The following is a 13,565-nucleotide window of genomic DNA, read 5'->3' on the forward strand; positions in this document are numbered from 1 at the left end:
AGACACTCAGTCACAACATTCTTTGGTTTGCCCCAGTTCACCTTCAAGTCTGGCATCCTTAATTAGCTGCCTAAAATGATCCCAAGCTAGAGAACAATAAATTAAGGCTCTTGTGGTGGTGAGGGACAGGGTCAGGGAAGAGATATCCCCTAAGTCACAAGCTCCTGGGGGCAGAGCGCTGCCCCGTGTACCTCTAACCATGGCCCCTCCAGCATAGTGGTCGGGGTTGGTTCTGGAAACAAGGTGATCCGTGCGTATATGAGAGCCAGCGGTCCTGGTTTTCCAAGGCCACTTGGGTTGGAAATTCCAATTCCATAAATAGACTCTCCAGAAAACTAAATGGTCTTCTGGTTCCTCCAGAATTTCTCTCATAGGTGCAGCCATGACTGGGAACCATTCCCTGGGAGAAAAGTGAACTTTGGCTTAAAGCAAAACTCCTATTTCTATTTATTTTGAGGGTATTAAGGGCTGAAAAGGACACAAAGAATGCCTGTCATGTGTTGAATAGCATCTTCCCAAAAGTTACGTTTCACATCCTCACCCTTGGAACATCCTATTTGGTAAAAGCTTTTGCAGACTAATCAAGTTAAGGGTCTCAAGATGAAATCATCCTTTACCCACATCCTTTACCCTACATTCAATGACAAATGTCCTTATAAAAGGCAGGGGAGAAGACACAAACACAGAGGAAAAGGCCAAGTGGTGATAAAGGCAGCCTGGAGGGGTGCAGCCACACGCCCAGGGGCACCCTGGGGTACCAGAGCTGGAAGGGACAAGAAGGCTCCTCCCTTAGTGGCTGTGGGGGGAGCACGGCCTTGATCTCGGACTTCTGGCCAACAGAAAAAATAGATGTCTATTGTTCTAAGCCACCCAGTTTATATCATTTTTTGATGGCAGCCCTAGGGAACGCATCCACCACTAACTGGAAAAAAGGGGTAAATGCAATCCCTGTGCCTCAGAGTTCTCATCTTTTCTACTAGGTGGGGCCTGAGAGCAAAGCAGCCTCATTGAAGCCTGGGCCTCCAGCATACTTGCATTTTCCTAGCATAATCCCCACATCACACCTGCTGGGTAGAGGGGCACTTGGTGGAAAGCCCTAGGGAAGAGAGGGCATCTTGGGACGGTGCCGTGAGGGCCACGTCATGGAATGTCTCCACGGTGATGCAGACCATGGCAGATGGGCTAGTTGCCTTAGCAAGTCCCCTTTGGCACGAGGCAGAACAGAAGAGCTGTGCCTCTAAATGTCAAAACGCTGCTTCCAGGGTCGGAATGTGCAAGGTTACTTACTGTTTCACTGCTCATGGTTCCTCCTTAAGGCACAGGCTTCCCTACACCTTCCTCAGAGAAGCAAAACGAATTCTATCTCCAGACTCCACTCAGAGTACAGGGCCTCAAAAGGGGTTGGGTATGAATTAAACTTCACCATCCATTTCTAGCCCAGAATCAAGCATCACCTGAAGTGTCAGTCAAAACCCTGCACAATGGTCTGGAGACTCTTTGAAGTTTGCTTCCTATTTCTAAGCTTTGTCCCCTATTCCATAGCATGGCTATGAGTAGTCACAAAGTGGCATCCCTGTACCATCTGTGCTCACAGATGTCATGCCCATGGGTGTGTTGTTGGTGGCATAGTGTCATTGTTATTCAGGATGCCTTTGGGTGGATCATGTGTTCTCCAGTTAGCCACAGGCCCCACCATTCCCTATTGCCTACACCTGCCCATTCCCACCTTCATGTTAGGTGCCTGGTCCATAAGCAGGCTATTACATGTAATTTACAGTGTGCTCTCCTCAGGTTTATATGAGTTACTTTAAGGTCCTGTAATTTGGTCATAATGGTTATTGCTTGAAATGTGTAGACCACATATTCTGGTCTCATGGCTTTTCTGTGACATTGAAATACTTTAATAGTTGCATATGGCCAGTGTTCTCTGTGGTTCCAGCTTGGCCCACCCTGGTTAGGAGCCTACCTAGAGAGCTACGTGACAGTCTCAGCTACCTTAGAAGAACGGCCATGTGGACATCATGTGTAGATCTGCTGTCACTGATCCCCTCTGTGGAGCCGTCCAAGTGGTTCTCTTGAGGACCCCTTGTCACTCTCCTTTACAGAAGGTGCTGGGGAAAGACCTGGCACAAGTCTGATTTGGGGAGCTGTCCTGGCGGCCCCTGACCCACCCCAGCCAGAGGCCCGCACGCTCTCCTTTCGAGGCCAAAGAGCTCTTCATCCAAAGATGGTACTGCTGAGCCCTTCTTTGCCATGAAGTCTGACTTTCTGGAATCCTTTGAATTCTTTTTCTTTCAAGCCCTGTGGACTCCATATTCCGGTTAAGATAACATTGTAAATAATGTGTGAAAACTATCCTGCCAACTCCACATCTCCAGAACCACAGCCTCCTGCCTCCAGTCAGGCCGCTGCGGAGCCTGTGGCCCTGCCTTCAGAAAGTTCTGGCTCTTGGACACTGGCATGGGGAAAGTGTGGCCCTAGAAACCAGGATAGTGACCTGCCTCTGGTCCTGGGTGTTGGCAGCTATGCTCTGTCCCTGCACTCAGTGACCAAAAGCAAAGATGACATGTCTGTACATCTCCCTGTAAGGAATCCTGAGGGCCAAGCTGCATTCAGCTGTGGCAGAGGGAAAGGCAGACAGGCTGCCGGTGCCCCTGCACCCCTGGATCAGCCGCCAGGCCAGCTGTAGCTGGTCAGACTGAGGGACTTGAGTCCCAGGTCAGCAGTAGCCAGAGATCTGGGTGGAGCCTGGGAGGGCCAGAGGCTGGAATAAGAAGCCCAGACTGCCCTTTTCTCGGGCCAGACCCTGGGCCACAAAGCACTGTGTGATGGGACTGAACAGCCACACTTCACAGTGACACATCCACCTTCTCCCTCTCTCTACCTGTCCTCCCCCAACCTGGCCTGTCAAGCTAAAATACGGGAAAGGGCCTGTGCCATCCATATGTGGATGTTCCAGGCCCCCACTCTGTCCCTCAGCACATGCCTATATCTGGAGGCAAGGTCTTTAAAGAGGTAGCGGAGGTGAACCGAGGTCATATGGGTGGCTCTGACAGAACTGGTGTCCTCATGAGGAGAGGAGGTCAGGAAACAGACACACACAGAGGGATGGCCCTGTGCCGACAGGGAGAGAGACCTCAGGGAAAACTTGCCCTGCAGACACCTTGATCTCAGACTCCCAGCCTAACTTCAGGAAATAAACTTCTGCTGTGTAAGCTGCTCCATCTCTGGCACTTTGTCGTGGCAGCCACCAGACATGAATACAGTCCCCAAAAGGGTCTGAGCACTGTGAGACAAAACCATCACCCAGAAACAAGAACTGAGGTTTCTTGGATGGGCTCTGCGGGGTCGAATGGCAGCCAGACACACCCCCTGGGAGGAGAGGTGGCAGCCGCGGGCACCAGGAGCACTGGGAGCCGGGGCAGAGCTACAGCGTGAGCTTGGCATGGGCTGAGTGTGAGGGTACCTCTGTCAGCCAACAGGGCCCGAGCATGACATGTGACCCATGCGACCAAGGAAAAGATGACAGCTGAGAAGTGAGGGAAACCTGTGGAGTGTTAGAATAGAGAACTGTCTCCACACAGCCCAACTGGAGGCTGAGCCACCTCCAGCCTCCTCCCTTGTCCTCCCTTCTGAAGTCTTTCTTTGGCATGGCCTGCTCCAGCCAGGTGGGGGTAGGCTGGGGAATTAATGCCACCTGAGAGCAGCCTCCACCAGTGGCTGACAGAGTCGGTGTATAAACACCTCAGCTCACTATCCCCTCTGGCCCTGCCAGCTCTGACATCCCCAGGGCATTCACTGCCAGCCGCCCTTGGTAGGGGCCAGTGGACAGCTCCTTCTCTTCCCCCACTCGCTCCTCACTCCTTTCCCTGTGTTTAGTCAAATAAACCACTGCACTTCACCTCTAGGCTCAGGGCAACTTCTGGAGTCTAAGGGAATTAAACAGGTGCCACCAACCCTGAGGACGGAGAGTCAGGAACAGGAAGCCTGGAGTTGGCCACTGTGGCCTGGCTCCGTGCCTGGAAGGAGAGTGAGGCCTCCCTCCACTACCGCACAGTGGAGCTTCCATACCATAGAGACCTTGCTCTGTTGTTGACTGTTGTCCCTTGGACAGTTCTGGCTTTAGAGGGGGTGTGACTTCCCAGCTTAATTCTCTGAGGGAGGCAAAGGTCAGGTCCAGCAGTAGGTCCAATGCCAGAACCAAGACATGAGTTCTGGAAGACTAATTCCTACCCCCAGGCTTGGGAAAGAGCCCCAGCTAAGGAGCTACCATCACCTGAGTCTGTCCTGGCTGCCACTCTCTCTCACAGCTATGGCAGGGGACACTGGGGGCAGACGCAGGGGCTCACGGTGCACCCCAAGGCCACACCTGACCCCTGTCCTGGCTGGAGTGCACTCTGTCCCTCTTGTCCCTGTGGTGGGTTGTCCGCCACAGCTAAGGGCACAGTCATAGGACAGTAGCAATCGCTGTCAATCTTGCTGTTTTCTGTTTTCTTTGATTCACCAAATTTCAGCCTATTTGGAAAAGAAATCTGTGCTCCATCTAATTTCCTGTGTGACTCTTGGGAGCCTGCGTGAGCTTCTCTTTCAGGTTCCCTAGGTCAACTGCAACATTTAGACCTTAAGAACTCCCAGTGAGATCAAGGGCACTTACCATATAACTGCAGGAGGCCTTACAAACACACCAGGTGAGATCAGGAAGATGGGGGCTCCTGACAAACATGACCAGCCCACATCTCCAACCCTGAGACCCGCTCTGTGCTGGAGACTGCTGAAGGTCTCAGAGCCACACAGGCTGGACTCTGTCCTGCCCCACTTCAGCCCTGCGCAGGTAGCCTCTGAGACTCACCTTGCTCACCTGGGAAATGGACACGAGAGCCATGCAGCTCCCTGAACGGCCTGTCCCAGGTCAGAATCAATAAATAGAAAGCATCCGTCCACATCAGGGGCAGCGGGGCCACCCAACCAGCATCACGTGACCTTCACGACCTTTCTAAAACACAAATTCTACTCCTTCCCTTGAAAAGATCACGTAAAAATCCCTGCTTCCTCCATTTTAGTGTGAGGTACAAGAAATAGTATTGAGAACAAATTCCATACGTTTTCTTTCTCTGTGCTTAGAGGCCTAATGTCCTGCCTTTCAGCCTCACTTTGAAGAACAGCAATTCCCTCCTTGTCACTTGGGACTTTGCTTTAAACTCCCTCAGTGGACTAGAAGCCCCCACATTCCCCTGCCTCCGTGAAAGGGGCTCCAGGACCCCCAGGGCTTGGGTCTGCCTCTGTGCCCCAAGAGTGGCAGGGGAGCATGTGGAGGTAGGGGCCTCTCCTTTGCTCTGGAGTCTGACTGTCCTTCCTTCTATCTAGACTGTTCTGAAAGCAAATGCCTCTTCCCGCTCCCAGCTGCTCTTGCTGTGTCAGAGCCCACACATCCCTCTGCCCCCCTCACAGCTGCCAGTCAGGTCTCCCAAATACCTAATCCCAGAATTGACACATCCTACCAGGTTTATAGGAAAAACCTCCAGCTCCCATATCAGTGACATCTGAACACTAAGCAGGTGCTTCTTTGCCAGGCTTGGTCTCAAGAATGACAGGGATGTTTATATGAGACCATGATTTGGTCATTTTTTAAAAAAGAAATGAAAGTGTTGTTCGTTCAGACTTCCAAGTCTCCATGCACACAAGAGGGCAAGGAAGAAGCCATTGTGTCTGCTCAGCCAAAAGTCAACAGCGATGCCCTAGTAACTGTCACGCTCGCGGGTCCCAGTCCACAGTGACCGCATGGTGTGCAACACAGCAGCTGGCAGAGCAGTCTGTCCACCTGCCGTCCGCCTTCCGCTCAGTGCCAGGAACTGTCCTCCAGCATCTCTCAGCTAATGCGAAACCAAGCTGGAACAGAGGACAAGCCATCCAGACCACACCGCCGATGACCTGGCTCCTCCATCTGCACCCCATTACAAAGTACCCCTACACTGGCCACTGGCATCCGTCCAAGTCATTCTCTGCCTTAATTTAGATTCTAAAAGAAAAGTGTCACTTCTTTAAATACTTCAGTGACTAGAGCACATCCCTACAATTCATATGTTCCCAAACTGCCTCCGTTGCTGAATCAAATCAGTATGTGTCCACTCCTGCAAGCTGACTTCTCCCACTGTGGAATGGTGTCTTCCCCGAGCCTTCCCGGACATGTGGTTCCAGCAGTCAGAGGCCCGGCTCAGCTCCCAGCTCTGCCACCTCCCTGCTGTGTGACTGTGGGCAAGTCGCTTACCCTCTCTGGACCTCAGCATCCTCAACAGTAAAACGAGGATCGACCATGAGAATCTCCCTTAATGGGCTGCTCATTGATGTAATCACTTAAACCAGTGCCGGACAGTAGCAAGGACTCCACTAAGTGTCAGTTTTTCTACTGTCACTGTTATCTGCAACTGGTGTCCAGACGCCACAGCAAAGTTTAGGTTCCAAATCCACAATCTAGAATCTGAAAGGGTGTGTGTGGATGCTTGAGTGCTGACCACAGGCAGCTGAACTTCCTCTAGGGCTGGCGAAGTCACACCTGAGGTTTAAGTTCACATGTACACTAGGAACGGTCATTGCATCAAACCAAAGGGGCAATTTGCCCATCCTTTGTGCCTCCCCACTGATGAGCTGCCTCCCACGGCCAGGGGGGCATGCTACTCACGGAGGTGGTGTGCGTAGCGGAGGTGGAACACGTCACAGCCATGCACGTGGTGGTACAAGGTCTTCTCAATCAGGTCCTGTGGCTCGTACCCCGTCAGCTCAGTCACCCTGGGGGAAGACAGCAGCTAGGTGAGGCTCTGCAGATTGCCTTTCATTTAAACTAATATTGGTTTTGCCAACTAATCAAGTGCTAAAAGGCTCAGGGGGAAAATGTTGGTTTTGGAAACTGAGAATGATCTTTTTTACAAGAAGAAAGTCTTTGAACTCTAGCCCAGCACAGGATGTAGCATTATTCATGGGCGGGAGAAAGTTCTTCTGAAACTACTGGCTAAGAGGATGTTTGGGATGGCGGAAAACTGCAGCCTTTTTCAAGATGAAGCTTATCTGAGAATATGTCAAGTGAACTCTGAGACTACTACTGGGGGAAAGCCGGTACGGTGAGAGTGAAGCCACTCTCTGGGGGGACTTGGGGGGTGATCCTGTGTGAACCTTTTTTAAAACTGATAAAACATAAGTAATATGAAATTTACCATTGTAACCACTTAAAGTATATAATGAAGTAGCACTAAAGTACACTCATGTGGTCGTGTAACCATCACCACTGCCCCTTTCCAGAGATTTTCTGAGATTTTTCCATCACCCCATACAGTAACTCTGTCCCTCTTAAACACTAACTCCCCTCCTCCCGAACCCTGGCAACCTCTATTCTATTTCTGTCTGTCTGGATTTGTGCCTTCTAGATATTTCACATAAGGGGAAGGCTACAGTAGGAGGCTTTAGTGTCGGGCTTCTTCCAATTAGCATGATGTTTTTGAGGTCTTCGCGTGTAGTAGCACGTTTCTGTACTTCTTAGGGCTGAATAATATTCTAATTTACGTAAGTGCACATTTGGCTTGCTCACTCTGCTGATGGACCCTTGTCTGCACACCGAGGCCACTGCATGTGTGAGCATTTAAATGTCCTTTCCACACTAGACACTGGTAACAGGCACAGGTGGCCTCATGATGCTGTGGTTGACTGATTCCTGCTAGAAGGAATTACGGAATTACTGATGGCATTTAAGCCTCATATCAAAAAGGATTGTTTCTGACCCCCCACACGACAGTCTGAACAACCTGAGATATTGTGACTAGGAGGAAAGCCTCACCCTCTCTAGAGAAATGGAAGCATTTTCCCAGTGCTTATATGACACAACCCCCCTGTGTTCTCATCCAGCCCAGACATATTAATTTTCCACTTCAAGTCTTTGAAGCAAAGTGGCTCTCAGCATCCCAGACCACACCGGCACTCGCATTGGGATTGGTCCGTCCGTAGGTGCAAATTGCATGTGGCAACAGTATGCTTTCCCAGGCTTTGGGCAACCGAGCTGGGAATCAGGCCCTTGGATGAGGTGACAGATATTCAAGAACAGATGAAAGAGAGGGACAAGACTGGATTCCCAAGGGAGCACACATGGTGCAAAGTCAGTCCTGGGGTCTGTGAGGTGGGGGACTCGCAGAAGGCCAGTGCTGGGGGCCCTGCTTGCCAGGATGAGGACTGCTAGTTGTAAATTAAACCGGGAAACTCGACCTCACTTTCATTCTTTAACCCGCTCCCCTTTCTGTTGAGTTCTGCTTGGGCTTTGGGTCGTAAATCTCTGAGAGCCTCATGTTTCCCTGGAATTGCTCACTGGTGTGCACATTTCCATGGCGTTCCTTTAGGGAGGGAAGTGGACGCCGCACAGTTCTGAGCCATTCAGGGCTCAAGGGACTTATCTAAGGGCCACCTAGAACTTCAAGCCCCATCAGAGTCTAACTCTGTGTGGCAGAAAAATTGAGCTGTCTGGTTTCCCCCAAAAAAGGAAAACAGGCATCTCGATGTTGTGGGAATGAAAGAGGCTTCCCAGACCCTTTAGATGCAAAGCTACAGAACTACAGCCCCGACGTGTAAATGAATCAGAAACACACATATTAAGTTTCTCATCAAAGTATGCACCGGCTTTAAAAATTAAAGGAAAATGGAAGGGTTTGGCAGTTTGCCCTCCCATTTTTTCCCCAAACCTCTAGTGTCTGAAGACCTGTCAGAGGGATCCGCCAAACCCCAAATACGGCTGCGTTCACCCATCCTTAGCAAAAGCATCAGCTACAGTTTCAAAGTGAAATGCCACAAAACCCCTATGAACCAAATTTCAGGTTATGCTGAGTTCAGTTGTGTCTGGGACTGTGCTGCGTGGGCTGCCAACAGACCCACCGCCCTTGTGCCTGTGACTTGGGGCTGCTGGGCCTCAGGCCAAGCCCTCCCTGGATCCTGGGGTTTGGACACAGCAGCAACATCTCTGCCCTGTCCACCACTTTGGTGTCCTTCCAGAGCTGTGCCAGTCCAAGCTCCGGGCTTCTGGCTGAAGGGGGACTGTCCTGTCTGAGCTGGGACAGCCTGCCAGACCCTAGTGAGTGGGAAGGATTCTCAAGGCACTCGACCCTGTTAAACCTCTCCCGCATGCCTGGAGTTCAGAAGAGGCCTCAAAGCTTTGCTAAAAGCTTCCTAATACTTAGCAGGAACAACTGGAAGATTCCGGGGGAGACAGGAGGATATCTCCTTCAGGATTACCACCCTTCTTTTCTACTCCCTTCCAGGGTGCAGCCCCCATACCCAGAGGCGCAGGAGCCCCCTCCAGGCAGCCTGGTTGCCAGGGCCCTCCTGCCCTCTGCTGCATTTTACAGCTGTGTGGATTGAATGCCTTGAAAAGACCAGAATCTCGGCTGGGGGAGACCCCCTTCTTTCCTCTTCTAGAGAATTTATTGGGTCTCAGGGGTTTTCCTGGAATTATCAGAGAAAAACTAAGGAGATAAAACAAGCAAGAAACCAGTTGGATCCTCCCAGAAGTCTTCGATCATGACCTTGGGCAGCTGATCTTCCAGCCTCCTCTCAGCGGTGGCTCCCAAGACAGGAAAGACAGCTCCTGTCCCTGTGCCTGCAGATCCCACCCTTCACATGGCGGGGAGAGTGGCGTTTGTGGGCATTTGGCTGTACCCCATGGGAGCAGGCGTTCTATTTACTCGTGGTGTTTTTAGGAAGTTGAAGGTGACCCAGTAACGCCCACTCTTGTCCTTTCTCAGCCTCCAAGTGGTTCTCAGGTGCGTTACCACTGAGCTAAACCAACCCGTGTCTTCACCTCGTGCCGCTAACCTGGTGGATTTGTTCTTTCTCAATAAAGCTGCTATAAATGGTTGAAATGATTGACTTTATGTGGTATATATTTTACCACAATAAAGAAAAAGAAAAAACATTGGTAAATCTTGGCTTCAGGACATACGAAAAACAAAATAAACGCATTTTTCCCCTGTAAACCTTAGCCTGGCACCCCTAAGTCATGAGTGGGGTCTCTGAACACTTATTCCTGCCTGTACAGCCAAGGAAGCTACAGGCCAAGAGATAGGGTGGCCTTGCAGGTAAAAGAGGCTCTTTTTACTATTTATAATCCTTCACGTCTGTCATCTGATCCCTTCTTCCCAGCAGCTCTGCCATTTCACAGATAAGAAAATGGAAGAGGCCTGGCTGGCGTGAGGCCTCAAGACTTGTGAGGGCTTTGATCATTCCATGGTGTAGACGTGGAATAAGACAGCACATTGTGACCCATAAATATATGCAGTTATCATTTGTCAATTGAAAATTAAATTTAAAAAAAGAAAACTTGTTAAGACTGCAGTCTGCCCTGAGGCACAGAGAGTAGGCCTTGCCTGCTTCCTTCCTCCCTGCCTAGACATAGACGGGCCCTGGCTGAGCTGTGGTCAGAGTGTCCCCAGGGAAGGTAACTCTGTGCTCCCAGCCTTAGCCCTGCAGTGGCTGCCGTAGCTCCGAGGTCTCACAGGGGGAAGGCCCCTCCACACCTACTGCTCAGCATGGAATCTGTTTATTCTACAGTCCTCCCAGCTTGGCAGAGACAGGAGGACAGAATTGTGATATCATGGGCCTTCAAAAAATGCGAACTTGTGCCCACAACACATATTACCATTTCAAATTCTACCGAGATGATTCAAATAACAAGACATACATGAAATAGAACAAGTCCCTGAGTCCTAAGGTCCTTCATGCTTTCAGTTCCTAACCCCTTTCTAATGAATACACATTCTTAGTATGACTTATTCCTTGTTCTGATCTGGCTTAAGATCTTAGCTCTTAAGGGCCAATTTCTACCATCACTATCTTCTGGAAGTCCATGGTGGTGGCGGCAGCAGATGCCAAACTCACCTGGAGTCCAGGAATATGAGCTTCAGGTCGAGGCTGGCCCTGAACATGAACATGTTACTGTGCAGCTTGATCTCGGTGATGGCGCTGGGCGGCAGGGACTGGCCCACAGCCACCAGCCCCATGATCTGGTAGCAGGAGTCATACAGGGACATGTCCAGCATATACTGCCTGATCTTCAAGTAGCCGCTGCAGTGGATGACCTGGGGGGAGGAGGTCAAGGTCAGTCTGGCTGCCCACTCCTCCTGGCTTGTTTCTCGAAGGTGCTGGAATTTCCCCCAGCCCTGCTTACACCCGGCTGTGAGGCCAACATGCTGATAGACATCACGATCATTGCTCAGGGATGAAGAGCTGTGCTTCTTTCACAAGAAACGATGTCCCAACAAAGCACAAGGGTTGTCTTATCCGATCAACTATCAGTAACTCCACAAATCAGGGCTCTCTGATACGTGATAGATTTATGCATAATTAACTCAGCTGCAATTAGATAACACAACAAAGGCATTTTGGAGGACTAGCCATTTGTTCCACAATGCTCGCCACGGTCACTATGATGCTTCTCACCTTCCCACAGGATCGAATTTGACATCTGTATCGCTGGAAGTGCTACGTGTTCCAGTAAAATTAAGAAAAACTAAGAATTCTTTCAGTAGAATTGTGTAAAATCTTCAATTTTAGTGGGTACTTATTTATTTATAATTCAAGATTATATCCCCTCATAATAAACAATAAACCCAGGATCATACAGGGGGAGGATGCATCATGCTCCAACCCAAACGGAAACATCTGCAGAGCCGCATTGACGCAAGTTACAGTCAGTAAAATCTTCCTAAGATCATAATCTTCCTGACAGTGGTAAGGAACAGCTGCAATCTTAGCCTTCAAGTTCTTTCTCAAAAACCTTTCCTGCGGGATTCAGTCTTTAGAGCTGGAACAAACCTGAAATCTTTCTTGTCTATTCTCACGTTTTAGCGATTGGGAAACTGAGGCCAAGCAAGACGGGTGATATGTTTTGCTTAAGATTAGCCAGCCGGACAGTTTAGAGGTAACAGAAACAACTGAAGACACCCAGGTGCCCTGAAGGATGTCTACTGCCTTTGCTGCATGCAGAGGCAGTCCTGGGGCCCCCACCCTGGCCCAGAGAGGCTTAAAGTCTGGGGCAGCAAATGAGAAACGTGACCCCACTACACAATAGAGCTGGGGAGGACCAAAGGAAGGGGTTGGAGGACGAGAAGGAGGCAGACGCTAGGATGGGGGTTGCTGGAGAGGGAATTCTGGAAAGAAAGATCAAAGGTACAAGGTACCAAGGGCTGCTGTCTCTCATGTCACCTTCCTCTCTCCCTTCTGAGGGCCAGATGGTTCCAGCAGCCTCCAACTCCAGAGTGATGGTTACAACCTCTGTCCTCTGTCCTCCAAGGCCAGAAAGGCAGCAGTAAAGCCCGTGCCCCTGGGAGGAGAGTGAGGGGCCCAGGGAGAGGACAGAGGGTGGAGGGACTGCTAAGAGGGACTTCCCCCAAAAAGCCCCTCTAGTGGGAGCAACTGCCTCTGCACTGCAGTCAGGGTGGTCTCCAACAAGTGACCTGCTCCTGGATTCTGGAACTAACCAGCGCATGCAGCCATGTCTGGCAGAGAAATGCAGTCAGGTGAGGAGCACAGGCCAGGCTCGGAGGTTGTACCTCGGCCACTCAGCCTGGCTGGTCCTGGTCTAGCCCTTCTCCTCTAAGTTCCAGTGGGTGTCTGTAAAATGGGGCTGCTGCTACTCACTTTGGAGGGCTGGCAAGACTCTTGACCAAGCGGGCTGGGTGAGCCACTGCAGAGAGAAGCCCCCTTTGTACCTAGACTAGGCTCCACACCCGAACTGCTGCTCCACACTCAGCAGCAGCGCTGGACTGGGGGGAGTGTTCTGAGGGTGAGAGCAGATGTCTGTCCTGCGAGTACTCACTGCCAGCCTGGATTCTGACCCGGAATATGGATTCTCAGTAAACTCCGGGGGCAGCTGCTGCAGGGGGACTGGTCCACGTGCTAGTGCCAAGGTAAAATCTACCCTAAGCCATGCTGACTCCTGCTCTTACCCCGTGAATTCCAGCCAGCCTGGAATATCCTTCCAAAATGCCAGCTCTGACACAGGCCTCCAAAGCGTCGCGAGCTGCATTGCTAGAGAGTTCTATAGCAGTGGGGATGACCGGTTTGGGTTCCCGTGCCTTCCTGTTTGCAGATGCGCTTGAGAGTGGAGCAAAGCATAAGACCCACAGTGGAGACCCCCACCCCACCAGCTCCTCCCCGCCACCTGCAGCTCCTCCTACCTTGTATCCACTGCAGGTCAGGCCTGCATTTCTTTTCGCCAAGACACACTTCATTCGTAGAAAGAACGACCTCTCCATCTCGTACTCTGCAAGTAGGCGTGAGGTTAGGCTGGCAAGTGTCCCACCACACATCCCTGTCTTCCTCCCAACATCATCAATACATTCGCAGGGCCAGATCCAGCAGCCGGAGGCCTTCTATGTGTGTGCTCAGACCCTAACCCAGAAAGCTTCCCCCCATGGCTGAGATCTGCATGGGGAAGGAGAGACCAGCCCGGTCCTGGTGTGGCTTCTGTGGCTTTGAAGGAAGGCCACTGAAACGAGGCCACCCTGGAGCCGAGAGGTGGCCCCACAGAGTTCCACCTG

General features: G+C 51.0%; 1 protein-coding gene across 1 annotated transcript in view; it reads right to left on the reverse strand.

Moving 5' to 3' along the window:
* The window catches only part of SIM2 (SIM bHLH transcription factor 2), a 46,840-nt gene that overhangs the window by 10,007 nt on the left and 23,268 nt on the right, over positions 1 to 13,565 (reverse strand). Inside the window, exons 5-7 of the mRNA XM_053565801.1 lie at positions 13,203 to 13,288; positions 10,903 to 11,102; positions 6,677 to 6,783 (exon numbers count right to left, since the gene is read on the reverse strand). Coding sequence (XP_053421776.1) covers positions 6,677 to 6,783; positions 10,903 to 11,102; positions 13,203 to 13,288 — 393 coding nt within the window. The remainder of the gene's footprint in view (positions 1 to 6,676; positions 6,784 to 10,902; positions 11,103 to 13,202; positions 13,289 to 13,565) is intronic.

Source organism: Nycticebus coucang, chromosome 16 (genome assembly GCF_027406575.1).
Source record: "Nycticebus coucang isolate mNycCou1 chromosome 16, mNycCou1.pri, whole genome shotgun sequence".
Taxonomy (NCBI): domain Eukaryota; kingdom Metazoa; phylum Chordata; class Mammalia; order Primates; family Lorisidae; genus Nycticebus; species Nycticebus coucang.